Here is a 16,766-nt window from a genome sequence, read left to right as displayed (position 1 = left end):
GGAAATTTTAACCAGAGACTTCTATTATCATATTGAGAGAGATTCCTCATGAATTCCTTTCGCTCAAAACACACAAGTAGAGCCTGCAATGGGTCACACTGCTGCTATTCCTACTGTATCACAAGTAGAGCCAGCAATGGGTCACACTGCTGCTATTCCTACTGTATCACAAGTAGAGCCTTCAATGGGTCACACTGCTGCTATTCCTACTGTATCACAAGTAGAGCCAGCAATGGGTCACACTGCTGCTATTCCTACTGTATCACAAGTAGAGCCTGCAATGGGTCACTCTGCTGCTATTCCTACTGTATCACAAGTAGAGCCTGCAATGGGTCACACTGCTGCTATTCCTACTGTATCACAAGTAGAGCCTGCAGGGTCACACTGCTACTATTCCTACTGTATCACAAGTAGAGCCTGCAATGGGTCACACTGCTGTTATTCCTACTGTATCACTGCAAAGATGCTGCTGGGGGCTGGAATCTCTCTCCTAACTGATTGTAGGGGAATGTGTCCTAATCCTATCCTGTTCTCTGTTTTAGAGGGCTATCCCAAGGCTGTCCTGACCCTGCAGCCTGCCTGGGCACAGATATTCAGAGGAGAGACAGTCACCCTAGGCTGTGAGGTGGAGGGGGGCTCTGCTGGCTGGAGGTTTAAACAGTACAGAGATGGACGTGAAGAGGCAGGGTGCAGTGATCAATACAGCAGGAGATATGGGGACAGCTGCACAATCAGTAACGCTCAGAATTCCCACAGTGGAGAGTACTGGTGTGAGTCTGCATCAGGACAGGAGCGCAGTAATGCTGTCAACCTAACTGTGTCCAGTAAGTCATTTACATTATAGGTCATGTTCAGACACTGTTGAATAATCCTGCACTCGGATTGGCTGAGAGGGTATTGTAAGCTACTGATCGGCTTGCTGATTTGAGTAAAGCTGTCTCTGGATCTCCAGTCAGTATCAATTGTTGCTGCTCACATTGCTGTTTACAAGTACCAGCTGGGCACATGGGCATATTGAAATAGGCTTCAAGTGATGAATAGCAAACCTAGAACTAGCACAAATTGAGAATATCCCCCTGACACACACACTGCGCGGAGTGGAGAGAGCAACTGCCTGCAGCTTGGGGAGACACAGACACAGACACACATGCCCCCCCACCCCCCCCCCCCCACACACACACACCCCACCCTCAGCACTTGAGAGCTGAATTGTCTTTTTGTCTGCAGTTATCCAGATCCCACGTGTTGGGATATCTAACACTTTGTTTTACAGAAACAACATTTTCAGACCGTGTGTTTGAAAAATTCCATATGAGCTCCTACAAAGTGACAAGACCCTGTTACAGGATTTGATTTTCCTTTGGGTTTCAAAGAGCCTTAGATAATGTAAATCAAGTGGTTTCTCCACTTTGGAAAAATAGTTTTCTCCACCCTGTAGTAAGATGAACAGCTCATAATAGGGAATCATAAATTATAACATGATGAGATAAAAAAGCATTACAAACAAGTTTGTGTGTAAAACTGCAGACTCCTCAATCCTGACCCGTCTCTCAGCCCTGCTGATCTGAACTCTTTCTGTCTTTTCAGATCAATGGGTGATCCTGCAGACTCCTCAATCCTGACCCGTCTCTCAGCCCTGCTGATCTGAACTCTTTCTGTCTTTTCAGATCAATGGGTGATCCTGCAGACTCCCCCCCAGCCTGTGATTGAGGGAGACTCTCTGACTCTGAGGTGTCGTGTCTGGGATTATACAGCGACCAGGGTTGACTTTTATAAAGAAAATGAAGTGTTACAGTCCCAGGCTGGCACAGAGCTGAGTGTGGATCATGTTTCAAAGAGTGACGAGGGGTCCTACAAGTGCAGAGCGGAGTGGAGGTGGGACTCCTCCCCTTACTCTGATGACTCTGCAGAGGTGCGGGTGTCAGTGAGAGGTAGGTAAGTTTTAACAGCTCAGTTTTATTGAGAGAGAGAGAGAGAGAGAGAGAGAGAGAGAGAGAGAGAGAGAGAGAGAGAGAGAGAGAGAGAGAGAGAGAGAGAGAGAGAGAGAGAGAGAGAGAGAGAGAGAGAGAGAGAGAGAGAGAGAGCTCACCCTCTTCTCTCTCTCTGTAATGTCTCACAGATACATTCACACTGGAGTCTATTCCAGCTGTGTTAATGTTCTCAACACAACTCATGTGCTGAAGAAACGGGTCCTAGCAAAGTTTTCTGATATGAAAGCTCTTCCTGGTCTGAGTAACTCTCATATTCTGAGTAGTGTAGAAGCTGTAATAAAGCAGAAAGAGGCCACACCAAAGATACACTGAATGCTTGTCATGATCAAGCCTTCTCCAAAAAATATTTAATTGCTTATGGTAGTAACAGAAATGTGCATTACCATTTAATCAGGTCCTCCCTAGACAGGGGTGTACAGATTGGATTATTTTGTATTCTGTTTCATGAACTTTTTTTTTAAATCTGCAATTTTATTTTTAATATTGCAGATTGCAGATTTAAAAATACAATTTTAAACAGAGTACCCAAGAAATTCTGTTTCATAAATTGTACAGAATGAGAGAGACACAGATACTAAATATGTAAGTGTAACAGGGCTGTTCTGTTACTGTATGGGTGTTGCTGAGAGATGAGAGAGACAGAGGGTTTGCAGTTGAAACACCACATTTGAGTTTTATTACAGTAATACACGAAAAAAAAGATTTAATAGGAAATGGAAGGGTGAGACCCGTTGTCACCAAAATCCAGGCTTTGGTCGACGTGGCGATCCCCAAAACCAAGACTCAGGTGAGGTCACTACTGGGATTAGCCGGTTATTACCGCCGCTTTATCCCCGAGTATGCCACCGTGGTTAACCCTTTACTAGACCTCACCAAAAAGAGTGCACCAAATTTAATTAAGTGTTCAGTTGAGTGTCAGGGGCCGTTTGAACATAAGAACATAAGAAAGTTTACAAACGAGAGGAGGCCATTCAGCCCATCTTGCTCGTTTGGTTGTTAGTAGCTTATTGATCCCAGAATCTCATCATGCAGCTTCTTGAAGGATCCCAGGGTGTCAGCTTCAACAACATTACTGGGGAGTTGCTTCCAGACCCTCACAATTCTCTGTGTAAAAAAGTGCCTCCTATTTTCTGTTCTGAATGCCCCTTTATCTAATCTCCATTTATGACCCCTGGTCCTTTTTTCTTTTTTCAAGTCAAAGAAGTCCCCCGGGTTGACATTGTCTATACCTTTTAGGATTTTGAATGTTTGAATCAGATCGCCGTGTGTCTTCTTTGTTCAAGACTGGATAGATTCAATTCTTTTAGCCTGTCTGCATACGACATGCCTTTTAAACCTGGGATAATTCTGGTTGCTCTTCTTTGCACTCTTTCTAGAGCAGCAATATCCTTTTTGTAACGAGGTGACCAGAATTGAACACAATATTCTAGGTGAGGTCTTACTAATGCATTGTAGAGTTTTACCATTACTTCCCTTGATTTAAATTCAACACTTCTCACAATATATCCGAGCATCTTGTTAGCCTTTTTTTATAGCTTCCCCACATTGTCTAGGATGAAGACATTTCTGAGTCAACATAAACTCCTAGGTCTTTTTCATAGTTCCCTTCTTCAATTTCACTATCTCCCATATGATATTTATAATGCACATTTTTATTGCCCGCATGCAATACTTTACACTTTTCTCTATTAAATTTAATTTGCCATGTGTCTGCCCAATTCTGAATGCTATCTAGATCATTTTGAATGACCTTTGCTGCTTCAACAGTGTTTGCCACTCCTCCTATTTTTGTGTCGTCTGCAAATTTAACGAGTTTGCTTACTATACCAGAGTCTAAATCATTAATGTAGATTAGGAATAGCAGAGGACCTAATACTGATCCCTGTGGTACACCACTGGTTACCTCACTCCATTTTGAAGTTTCTCCTCTAATCAGTACTTTCTGTTTTCTACCTGTTAACCACTCCCTAATCCATGTGCATGCATTTCCTTGAATCCCTACTGCGTTCAGTTTGAGAATTAATCTTTTATGTGGGACTTTGTCAAAAGCTTTCTGGAAATCTAAATAGACTATGTCGTATGCTTTGCAGTTATCCATTTTCAATGTTGCATCCTCAAAAAAGTCAAGTAGGTTAGTTAGACACGATCTCCCTTTCCTAAAACCATGCTGGCTGTCTCCCAGGATATTGTTACCATATAGGTAATTTTCCATTTTGGATCTTATTATAGTTTCCATAAGTTTATATATAATAGAAGTCAGGCTTATTGGTCTGTAGTTACCTGGTTCGGTTTTGTCTCCCTTTTTGTGGATCGGTATTACGTTTGCTATTTTCCAGTCTGTCGGTACAACCCCTGTGTCAAGAGACTGTTGCATGATCTTGGTTAGCGGTTTGTAAATAACTTCTTTCATTTCTTTGAGTACTATTGGGAGGATCTCATCCGGCCCAGGGGATTTGTTTATTTTAAGAGCTCCTAGTCCCTTTAACACTTCTGCCTCTGTTATGCTAAAGTTATTTAAAATTGGATAGGAACAGGTCAACATGTGGGGCATGTTGTCCGTGTCATCCTTTGTAAAAACCTGTGAAAAGTAATCATTTAATATATTTGTTTTTTTTTTCTTCATCTATGATTTTGCCATTTGTGTCTCTTAGACATTTAACCTCCTCTTTGAATGTTCTCTTGCTGTTATAATATTGGAAAAACATTTTGGAATTGGTTTTAGCCCCCTTAGCAATATTGATTTCTATCTCTCTCTTGGCCTTTCTAACTTCCTTTTTGACTTGTGTTTGCAGTTCCAAGTACTCTTTCTGTGTACTTTGTTTTTGGTCCCTTTTAAATGCTCTGTAAAGTGCCTTTTTTCGCTGAATATTTTTTTAATTGATCTATTAAACCATTTTGGCCATTTTGTTTTAGATTTAGATTTGTCTACTTTTGGGATGTAATTGTTTTGTGCCTCTAGTACTACATTTTTAAAAAACAGCCATCCTTTTTTCTGTGGATGTTTTCTCTATTTTACTCCAATCTACTTCTATTAGTCTTTGTTTCATACCTTCGTAGTTTGCTTTTCTAAAATTGTAAACCTTAGCTTTAGTCATTACTTTTGGGGTTTTAAAAAATATTTCAAATGAGACCATGTTGTGGTCTGAGTTTGCCAATGGCTCTCTGACCTCTGTTTTAGTTATTCTGTCTTCTTCATTTGAAAAGACTAAGTCAAGGCATGCCTCCACTCTAGTCGGTGCCTTGACAAATTGTGTTAGGAAGCAGTCATTTGTCATTTCCACCATTTCAATTTCGTCCGTCATGCCCCCCATCGGGTTTTCCCATTTTATACAGGGGAAGTTGAAATCCCCCTGTGGAAGGGTGGTGGGTAATTCACTGACACACAGGACACAGAGAAGTAATTTAGGAACACCGCACAGGTGCCCAGTTTTATTATGGGAGCTAAATTTCTTTTCAGCCCGCAGAGGGCGCTGTTGTCTGCGGTCTGCCGTACCAACTATGGTAGCAACAGAGCCACAACTATACCAGGGGCGGTACAGGATACAGTGTTGCAAACAAAACAATAATCAAAAGGCGAAAGGAACAGGGAAAATAAATCACAGTAAACAAAACTACAAATAAAAGGTGCTGTGCTCGGCAGCTTCACCCCAACCGTCGCTACCCGCACGGCCCGGGTCTCCGTCCTACACTAGCGGCTCCCTCAGCCTGCTATACACTCTTTACTGGGGCTGCCCAAAGTTTTCCCCCGCTACCGCTAATTCTTTTATTTATTTATTTTTTTTCTTGTTGGGATTTCCGTCCCCGCAGTTTTTCTCCAGCGCTTCTGCACACCGTTTACGTCTCAGAGGGTAGACCTGAGGGAACAGCAGAATGTTAACTTATAGGGCCAGCAATTCTCCCCAAGACCCAATTCTCCCCAAGACCCTTTCAGCCACTCGGAGAGAAGGAAATTCCGCACACCCACTCTCCCACCTCTCCGTGTCACTGCCATGACTGACAGGCGGATATTGACGGGCTGCTGCCCTCTCCTTGCAGAACACATCAGAAGAGTCAGCACAGGTCTCCCCCTGTTACACCCCCATTAGTATGGCTTCTCCTTTTCTACATGCATTTCGAATGTCATTGTACAACAGATTATTTTGCTCAGCGTCTGAATTTGGCGGTCTATAGCATGCTCCTATTATTATGCCCTTTGAATTTGTGTCCATTATTCTGACCCATATTGATTCTGCATTGTTTTCTTTGTCCTGATTTAACACCTGGGCTTCAAGACTATTTCTTATGTATAGCGCTACCCCTCCGCCTCTTCTGTCCTGCCTGTCTTTCCTATATAGTGTGTACCCACTAATATTATATTCGTCTCCATCACTCTCAGACAACCAAGTTTCTGTAACACCTATCACATCGTAGTTACTTGTTAGTGCAGTAGCTTCAAGTTCTAACATTTTGTTTCTGAGACTTCTAGCATTAAGATAAATACATTTAATAGTTATCTTACCTGAGTTGTTGCCCTTGTTTTGATGTGGTCTCCCTTCTGTTTTTTTGTTTTCTCCCCCCTTCCTTTCTAGTTTAAAGGCTTCTGGACCGCCTGAAGGATCCTTTCTCAGAGTAGAGTAGTTTGATACTATTAAGCGTAAACTTTACAAGACCCCCACCCTTATCACACCTGATTTCACCAAAAGATTCATCCTCCACACCGATGCGTCGGATGTGGGTTTGGGTGCTCTCTTGTCCCAAAAGGTAGACGGAGTAGAACACCCGATACTGTATCTGAGTAAAAAGATGCTTCCTCGGGAACGCAACTACTCCATGGTCGAAAAGGAGTGTTTGGCCATAAAATGGGCTACTCACTCTTTACAATATTACCTGCTGGGACACTCATTTGATCTGGTCATAGACCACGCCCCACTCAAGTGGTTAAGCACAATGAAGGACAGCAATGCCCGGATAACTCGGTGGTATCTGGCATTGAAGCCCTTCATGTATCACATGGTACACCGTGCGGGGAAAGACCACCAAAATGTGGATTATTTTTCCCATGAGGGGGGAGTAATGGGAAAGGTAGATTCAGCTGATTTGAGTGGTGGGATATGTGACAGAAATACAATTATTCTTGGTAGTAAATCTCCCTCCCGACCTGTGAGGGTGCTAAGCAGCGAGGACAGAGTTCCCTGGGTGGTCTGGCCTGACAGTTCTTTCCCAGGGTTCAAGGGAAGTCGGCCAGCTAGAAGCGTGCCATCAGCCGACCGCTTTTTTTCACACTGCAGACTCACCATGCAGCCACCCACAGCTACAGCGTCGGAGGACAACACAGCTGTGGGCAGCTTACAGGCAAGCCCGCAGGCGCCCGGCCAGACTACAGGGGTCGCTGGTGCATGGTGAGCCGAGGACACCCTGGCAGAGCTAACCCTCCCTCCCCCCAGGCAGCGTTCGGCCAATTGTGCGCCGCCCCCTGGGAGCTCCCATCCTCGGTCAGCAAAGGAATAGCCTGGACTCGAATCGACGACGTCCAGACTATAGGGCGCATTCTGCACTCTACGTGAATGCTTTTTGAATGCTCCACTCGGGAGCCCCCATCGTGAGTGTTTTGTTTGTTTGTCTATAATTGTCTTGTTTGTGATTATTAGACGGCGAACACGTTCTGTAGCTGTCGCCAAGGGCAAGCACCAAACCCGGAACAGCACTGCATTACTGTCACTAATAAACTTGTATCACCCACCACGAGCACTACTGCACGCACCCAGGACTGGTGACCATGTTGGTGTATTGTGGGGTGGATATTCGTGTTTATTATTTGGGACTGCAACCCAGTTGTTATTTACTCCGTGCACTACACATTGTTGATTATTGTTTGGTCACCAGACCTGGATATAAAAACAACAATAAAACCTTTTCCAAACTGGATTATAACCATCTGTGGAAGGCTATTGCACTGCTTGGGTTGGGCAGTGCCAGTGAATCCCACTCTAACACCACGTGTGGAAGGGTGGGGGTATTCACTGACATGGGAGACAGAAGATTATATTTGCAAACACTGCACAGGTGGAAAATAAAACACAGTAATAAAACTACAAACAAAAGTGCTGCTTACGCAGTGCCCCCACTGCCGCTAAGCTGGTCAGAACGGGCCTCCGTCCTACACTCAGTTGTTCCTATACACTGGGGTGGCCAGGGTTCCCCGTATACCTACACACATCCCATCGGGTACGTAATTATTTCTTTTACTTTGTAAATTATTTTTAAGGAAGGCTGTTTCCCTCAGCCGGGCTCGCCTGATCCTTGTTTCACTCTGGCGTCTTCTGCCCACATACCCTCTTCCCCACCTCTCCGTGTCATCGCCATGACCGACAGGAGGATCCTACGAGACTGCTGCCCTCTACCTGCAGTAATACGCATGTGCCAGATAGTCAGTACAGATCTCCCCTGTTACACATCCTCCCCCGCAGAATGGCACCCTGGTCTATTCGAAAATCCTACAACCCAATGCCTTCCCAAGAGAAAAAATCTGTGTTTTGATGCAGTTTCCCCGCTCGGTGGACTACCCTGAAGGCATAGGGCTGCAGGGCCAAGTATCACCGCATGATTCTGGCATTGTTATCCTTCATCCGGTGAAGCCATGCTAAGGGGGCAATGTCTGTAATCAGGGTCGCCCCAGGAGGTAGTACAGGAGTGACTCGACTGCCCATTTTACTGCAAGACACTCCTTCTCGATGGTACTATAATTTTTCTCGCGGGGAAGGAGCTTCCTGCTGATATACAGGACCGGGTGCTCGCTTCCCCACACCTCCTGAAAAAACACTGCCCTGAGACCTGCCTCTGATGCATCCGTCTGCAGGGTGAACCTCCTACTAAAATCAGGACTGCATAGCACTAGCTTGCTACACAGCCTTCGCTTCAGAGCGAGAAAGGCTCTCTGGCATGGCTCAGTCGACTGAACCGTATTTGGGGCAGCCTTCCTGGTGAGGTCTGTCAAAGGAGCAGCGAGCGTGGTGAAGCTCGGGATGAACTTCCTATAATATTCCGCTAGTCCCAAGAAAGAGCGCACCTGGGTTTTGGTCGTAGGGACCAGCCAGTCAGCCAAGGCTTTCACCTTAGCAATCAGCGGTCTGATCTGGCCGCTCCCTACTCGATACCCCAAATACTCCGACTCACTCTTCACAATGGCACATTTCTTTGGGTTAGCAGTGAGCCCAGCATCCCGCAAGGATTGCAATACCGCCGCTACCTTACACAGATGACTCGGCCAATCCTCACTGTGGATAACCACGTCATCTATGTAAGCAGCAGCGTACTGCTGATGGGGCTGCAAAATGCGATCCATCATCCGCTGGAAAGTGGCTGGTGCTCTGTGCAACCCAAAGGGCATGGTCCTAAATTGGTACAACCCGAAGGGAGTCGAAAACGCCGTCCTCTCTCTGGATTCCGGGGTCAGGGGTATCTGCCAGTACCCCTTCGTTAAATCCAGTGTCGTCATAAAATGAGCCGTGCCAAGACGCTCCAGCAACTCATCTACCCGGGGCATGGGATAAGCATCAAACTTCGATTTTTCATTAACTCACCTGAAGTCAGGTGAGTTAATGAAAAAGTCTGAGCATCTCGTCAATCTCCGCCTTTACTACCTGCCTTTTGCGCTCAGGTATGCGGTACGGCCTCTGGTGAACTAGCGCCCCCGGCTCAGTCTCAATGTGATGGTGGGCTACTCGAGTCTGCCCCGGGACGGGAGAAAACACATCAGGAAACTCCACCACCAGCGCCCGAGCCTGACATTTCTGGGTTGGTGTCAGATTATCTGCAATCTGTACCGACCCTTGTTTCGCCAACACAGAAAGATCAGGTCCCAGGTCTGTGACGTCATCTGCTTGCGCCACTAACAAAGCCTCCTGTTGCAACCAAGGCTTCAACAGGTTTACATGATAAATGTGCTTTTCTGTCCGTCGCTCCGGTTGGCAGATCTCATAATCTACCGTCCCAACCTGGCGTGTAACCTCAAACAGTCCTTGCCACTTCGCCAGAAGTTTGGACTCAGAGCTGGGTAACAATAGAAGCACCTAATCCCCCGGCTGAAATGTGCACAACTGGGCCCTCCTATTATATTGGGTCTCTGGTCTGTGCAGAGCCTGTTGCAAATTGTCATGCGCCCATTTTCCCACAGACACAAGACGTTTGCGCAGGTCCAACACATACCGGACAGTATTGGTTGAATTGTCCTGCTGCTCCTCCCACATCTCTCTGACCAGATCGAGCACCCCCTGGGATCTCTGCCCATACAGCAGCTCGAATGGTGAAAACCCAGTAGAAGCCTGAGGTACCTCTCTGATAGCAAAGAGAAGGGGAGGAATCAGCTGGTCCTAGTAGCGCACGTCACTGTTAATAAATCTGCGCAACATGTTTTTGAGGGCCTTATTAAAACTCTCCACAAGACCATCAGTCTGGGGGTGAAAAACCGAGGTCCTAATGGTCTTAATCCCCAAAAGTTTACATGTTCCGCGGATTAGCCGGGACATAAAGTTGGGTGCCTTGGTCGGTCAGTATTTCCTTGGGGATCCCCACCCGGGAGAAAACCTTCACGAGCTCGTTGGCAACAGATTTAGCAGACGCAGGTCCGAGGGGAATGGCCTCTGGATAACGCGTAGCATAATCCAAAATGACCAATAGGTGTGTATATCCCGCTGCACCCCTTTCTAGCGGTCCCACTATATCTACTCCAATACGCTCAAACGGAGCTTCCACTAGGGGCAATGGCACCAGTGGCGCTCGTGGGACGGCTCTAGGGCTAGCTTTCTGACATTCCCCACAGCGTTTGCAAAACCGCCTAACGTCACCATCCAGCCCCACCCAATAGAACCGTGTCACGAGCCTAGCTTTGGTCTTGTCCCTTCCCAAATGACCAGACAGGGGAATAGCGTGATGAAGCTGCAACAAATCCTCCTTAAAAGGCTGAAGAATGAGCAACTGGTGAGGCACTTCCCCTGTCTGGAGTAATTTTTCAACACGGTACAACAGGTCTCGATTAATTTCAAAGTGAGGGTACGTGGCGGCGCGTCTGGGCTCGACCACACGACCATTAATCACCGCTGCTTGGTCAAAGATCCTGCCCAGCACGTCGTCACGCCCTTGCTCGAGTCGGAAGTCATGGGAACGAGCTAAAAAATCAGCTCCCATGGCTTCCAACTCGGGATCAGGTCGGTCCTGAGCGGAGGCAGCTGAGCCAGACCCCCACCTGAAACTTCTCGGACTCCCTCCATTGCCAGCCCTCATTCTTAGCGGCCCGGCATTCCCGTCTAGTTTTGTGGGGTCTAAATCTATGGCAATAGCTGTCCAGGTCACGAAAGGGAAAAATCTCACCAATTACTTCCTCTTTCTTAGCCAATAAGGAGGACGGGGCCATAACAGCAGCCAACCAATCTTTAAACTGCTCGCAGTTCCATCCCAGAACCACAGGTACTGGCAACCGAGGACACGAACCCAATTGCACTTGCGTCACTTGCTGGCCAATTTTCAGATTTACATACATTTTGGGATAAGTGCGCACATCTCCATGAATACATTTTATATGCACCTGCCCCGTTATTTGCTTATGCCCTGGTGAGATTAAGCTCTCTTGTATCAGGGACTGACTACACCCTGAATCTAAGAGAGCCTGGGTTTGTGTATCATCCACTGACACAGGAATCACAAAACCCGACTGCTGGAGTGACTGAGGGAATGGAACAGTCTTTGTAGGCCGCTGTAGCATTGGGTTGGGCGCAGCAGCTCTTGCACTCCCCTGCCCTATCTCAGTCAGGGTTTGGCGCAGGAGGTCGATCATTGCGGCGAATTGCTGCGGGTCCATTCTGACTCCCTTGGCTATTGCACTGCTTTCGTTGGGCAGTGAATCCCACTCTGACACCACGTGTGGAAGGGTGGGGGTATTCACTGACACGGGAGACAGAAGATTATATTTGCAAACACCACACAGGTTTATTTCTTTTCTTTTTCTTTTTTTTATTTATTTTAGCCCCCAGAGGGCGCTGTTGTCCGTGGCCTGAATACTGTTGACAGTAAAACGGGACCACGGGGTTACCAATAGTATACCGTTCAGTGCACATACAAGTGCTCGAAAATAATAATGAAAATAGAAGGCGAAAGAAAAAGGGAAAATAAAACACAGTAATAAAACTACAAACAAAAGTGCTGCTTATGCAGTGCACCCACTGCCGCTAAGCTGGTCAGAACTGGTCTCTGTCCTACACTCAGTTCTTCCTATACACTGGGGTGGCCAGGGCCCGCCTCTCAGCCACTCAGAGAGAGGGAAAGCCCACACACCCTCTTCCCCACCTCTCCGTGTCATCGCCATGACTGACAGGAGGATCCTACGAGTCTGCTGCCCTCTACCTACAGTACCACGCATGTGCCAGATAGTCAGTACAGATCTCCCCTGTTACACAATCTCTGTCTGCTTTATTAACGCACTGCATCACTCCTGCACCTGTATCCACTTAGCCACTTTGTCACACATACGCATCCACAATGTTTTAGAATTCATCCTAGCCTTGTATTTAATGTATTAGGCATTGTTTTTCCACTGTATTTAATGTATTAGGCATTGTTTTTTTTACTGTATCTGTGACAGGGAACTGGGTCGCTGGTTCCTGCGCAAGTGTGTGCCTGTAGAAAATCAGCTGCGACGCGCAGTTGGAGACGTGTTGCTAAGCAACCAGTTGAGTGGCAGGCTCGTCCTGAGCTAAAGTGATCAGGAGGTCTGGATTGGCTGGGGGGCGTGCCTGGGGATGCTGCGCGGAGCTCAAATAGCTGCTGTGCTACAGCTCAGGGCTGCTGCAAGGCCATTGCTGTACAGACAGGCGCTGAGTGAGAGAGAGTTTGTTTACATCCAGGAGGGAAGTGTCCGCTCTGCGGGAACTACTACCACAGAGCCCTTTAACTGCAAGACTGGGCCTGTGAAGACGATTGCCCAGCCAGGACCGTCAGAACGCCCCGGAGTCGCTGGGAGACGGGACTTCGGAAACAACACAACAGAAGTAGGTCAGCTTAGGGGATGTGGATCCCAAAACAGTATAGAGAGGGTTACCGTAGAGTAGTAGGTTCCTGGAGCGGGACGTTCCTTTTAGTGGGACTAGCGCTCGTCATTTTGTGTGGCAAACTTTTATTTTTAGCTTTTGTTTCTTTGTTTTTCTTGCTTTATTAAATGTGACACTAGGTCTACCATCGCTGGTACCCTAGTGTCAGTTTGGTGTTAAAATTAAATCTGCGCACCGGAGCGGCGTATCAACACCAATGCTGTGTGTCTGTCAGTATTTTCCAGTGACTATCCACACATGTAACACTGCACCCTGTTACATATGGTGTCAGAAGTGGGCGTCACTGGTCCTGCTGAGTCAAGGCAGGATAGGCACAGGCAGAACCAGCTGACGATCAGCAGTCACCGGAGGCGTTGCTGAGGGAGCAGCTGGAGACGTGGACGAGGCGTGTGGAGAGGCAAGGGCTGCCTTCCTCGGCCAAAGGAGTGGCTGCCGTCCGGAGAGCTGCTGGAGGAGTTGCGGTCAAGTGAAGGAGCTGACATCCGAGAGAGGAGCAGCTGCCGTTCCATAAAGGAGTAACTGCCGTCCGGAGGGCTAAAGGAGGAGCTACTGCCCTAATCGCCAGTGAGGAGGAGACTGCCTCTACCATAGCCCCAACCACCACCCCTGGGCAACAGTCCGGCGCCTGTGGGTAAGAGCCCTTGACCCGTGCTCCCAGACACCCGACCTTGGTGTCTGGACCTCCCATCGCTGGGCCTGGGTCCCAGGTCGCAGCATCAGCAGGCACGGTTGTTCGCCCAGACTCCTGTTTCGCACCCCCTGGTGAACCAGACATCGCTACACTGTCGCCAAGGCTCTCACCTCTGCCGGCAGCTGCAGCCGCCCGGTCACCAGCCTGCACTCCGGTCGCCCTGTCCACGCAAGTCGGGTCTCCTGTCGCCGTGTCTCAGTCCCTTTAGAGATGGCGCCGGGGACGACAGCAATCCACGCACTGAGCCCCCCCCCCCCCCCAAAACGGAAGAGGAACCAGTCGGAGTTATCGAACGGACCGGTGGTGCCGTTCTGAGGGGGAAGATATGTGACAGGGAACCGGGTCGCTGGTTCCTGCGCAAGTGTGTGCCTGTAGAAAATCAGCTGCGACGCGCAGTTGGAGACACGTTGCTAACCAACCAGTTGAGTGGCAGGCTCGTCCTGAGCTAAAGTGATCGGGAGGTCTGGATTGGCTGGGGGGCGTGCCTGGGGATGCTGCGCGGAGCTGAAAAAGCAGCTGCGCTACAGCTTGGGGCTGCTGCAAGGCCATTGCTGTGCAGACGGGCGCTGAGTGAGAGAGAGTTTGTTTACATCAGGACGGAAGCGTCCGCTCTGCGGGAACGACTACTACGGAGCCCTTTAACTGCAAGACGGGGCCTGTGAAGGCGATTGCCTAGCCAGGACCGTCGGCATGGCCCGGAGTCGCTGGGAGGCCAGGACTTCAGAAATAACACAACAGAAGTAGGTCAGCTTAGGGGAGGTGGATCCCAAAACAGTATAAGAGGGTTAGGGTCAGTTTGGTGTTAAAATTAAATCTGCACCCCTGAGCAGCGTATCAACACCAATGCTCTGTATCTGTCAGTATTTTCCAGTGACTACCCACACATGTAACACTGCACCCTGTTACAATCTTGTAAAGCGCTTTGTGATGGTAGCAAAACAGTGAATCAGAACCATTGACATGTCAGTAAAAACACAGTGATATGCTGCTGGAGTGCCTTCAATACAATCACATATTAGATTCACCTGCTTTATCAGGAGGGTTCATAACAAACTTGTTGGCGGTCAATGTATTGTAATTGATGTAAGGCACTGCTGTGGTATTAGAAATTAATTTTAAATGTAGGTATATACGTTATCTGATTCAAATTCCATCTATCTCAATAATAATAATAAAAATAATAATAATAATAATAATAATAATAATAATAATAATAAATGCTTTTGAATTGCATATTTTCTGATCTTCACCAACATTTATTTATAAACAAAAACAAAGAGAATCAATGCTTTCATTATCCATATCAAGGATTTTTAATGTAATGAAAAAAGTGAACTATTTATCAGTAAATCCTTTTTAACATCAAATGAATGGCATTTTAAATTATTATGCACTTTGGTGCCCAGTACTGTCTACATTTTAGAAATTATAGCTGATCAACCGAGAGTAAAAATGATCAGACTGGGAACATCTACAAATGTTACAACAATACAGAGCTATGCTCTTAATACCCGAGAGACAGGAACATTGAGCTGCTTTTATTAGAGACCAACACAGTTAACAAGTCCATGTGAACGGAGCCTGTGGGTGCAGGTCATGCTGAACTGGGTTTTATTTCTGTCCTTGGCAGGCAGGTCTGTGTTCCTAACATGCCTTGTTTCCTTTCTTGACTGAAATATTTGGTGGTAATTTAACAGGCAAAACGATAAGGAGCCTCTATACTCCAGCACTGCCTCTGTCTTTCTAAGGAGCCTCTGTACTCCAGCACTGCCTCTGTCTCTCTAAGGAGCCTCTATACTCCAGCACTGCCTCTGTCTCTCTAAGGAGACTCTATACTCCAGCACTGCCTCTGTCTCTCTAAGGAGCCTCTATACTCCAGCACTGCCTCTGTCTCTCTAAGGAGCCTCTATACTCCAGCACTGCCTCTGTCTCTCTGAGGAGCCTGTATACTCCAGCACTGCCTCTGTCTCTCTAAGGAGCAGGGGGCTCTGTGGGAATCCCACTCTATGGAAGATGCTGGTTCTGATTGGTTTGAATATCTTGTTCAGACAGCTTCACAATCACTATCCTGTCTTCATGTTATCTTTTCATAGCTCTGTTCTCCAGGGTGACTCTGACAGCATCTCCAGGAGCCACAGTGAAGGAGGGAGAGGCTCTTAACCTGACCTGTGAGGCAGCAGTGAACAAAACCCCCCGCCCTCAACTCCACTACACCATTGTGAGAGACGGGGAGCCTGTGACTAGCAGCACTGACTCTGCACTGTACAGCATAGCCAGCACTGAGAAGAGCCACACTGGGAGCTACACGTGTGCTGTGGAGTCACAGGGAGTGAAGAAGAGCAGCCAGGAGCTACACATTGAAGTGCAAAGTAAGAACAGCCTCTACATATACACTTATATAACTGTAGTAAAAATAAACTAGCCTAACTAGACTAAAGATCAGCAAGTATATCGACCCTTCACCCGCTGAATGAAGAAACAGTTGTTGTCAAGCCCTTGAACCCTCCTGAACATTTATGCTTTATAGATGTGTCCAGTATTCCTCATGACTGTGAATGACACTCACTCACCCCTCCTCTCTCTTCGAATCCTGGTTGTGGATCATTGCTGCTCTCAGTGTCTCGCTGGTTTTGATTGTTATTCACTCACCTCTCCTCTCAGAGTCCTGGTCGTGGATCATTGCTGCTCTCAGTGTCTCGCTGGTTTTGATTGTTATTCACTCACCCCTCCTCTCCTCTCAGAGTCCTGGTCGTGGATCATTGCTGCTCTCAGTGTCTCTGGTTTTGACTGTTATTCACTCACCCCTCCTCTCCTCTCAGAGTCCTGGTTGTGGATCATTGCTGCTCTCAGTGTCTCGCTGGTTTTGATTGTTATTCACTCACCCCTCCTCTCTCCTCTCAGAGTCCTGGTCGTGGATCATTGCTGCTCTCAGTGTCTCGCTGGTTTTGATTGTTATTCACTCACCCCTCCTCTCCTCTCAGAGTCCTGGTCGTGGATCATTGCTGC

The 16,766-nt window shown here is 47.2% G+C and overlaps 1 protein-coding gene across 1 annotated transcript; it reads left to right on the top strand.

The window, feature by feature from the left end:
- The first annotated feature begins 508 nt into the window (after positions 1–508).
- LOC117414436 (high affinity immunoglobulin epsilon receptor subunit alpha-like) lies at positions 509–14,075 on the top strand. Its single transcript, XM_059011991.1, has 3 exons — positions 509–824; positions 1,668–1,935; positions 13,841–14,075. The coding sequence occupies exons 1-3, from the start codon at positions 509–511 to the stop codon at positions 14,073–14,075; spliced, it is 819 nt and encodes a 272-aa protein (XP_058867974.1).
- Positions 14,076–16,766: the final 2,691 nt, after the last annotated feature.

The sequence above is a fragment of the Acipenser ruthenus genome, chromosome 43 (genome assembly GCF_902713425.1).
Source record: "Acipenser ruthenus chromosome 43, fAciRut3.2 maternal haplotype, whole genome shotgun sequence".
Classification (NCBI taxonomy): Eukaryota; Metazoa; Chordata; class Actinopteri; order Acipenseriformes; family Acipenseridae; genus Acipenser; species Acipenser ruthenus.
Note: the sequence above shows the minus strand (reverse complement) of the source record. Positions and strands in the feature narration are given on the sequence as shown.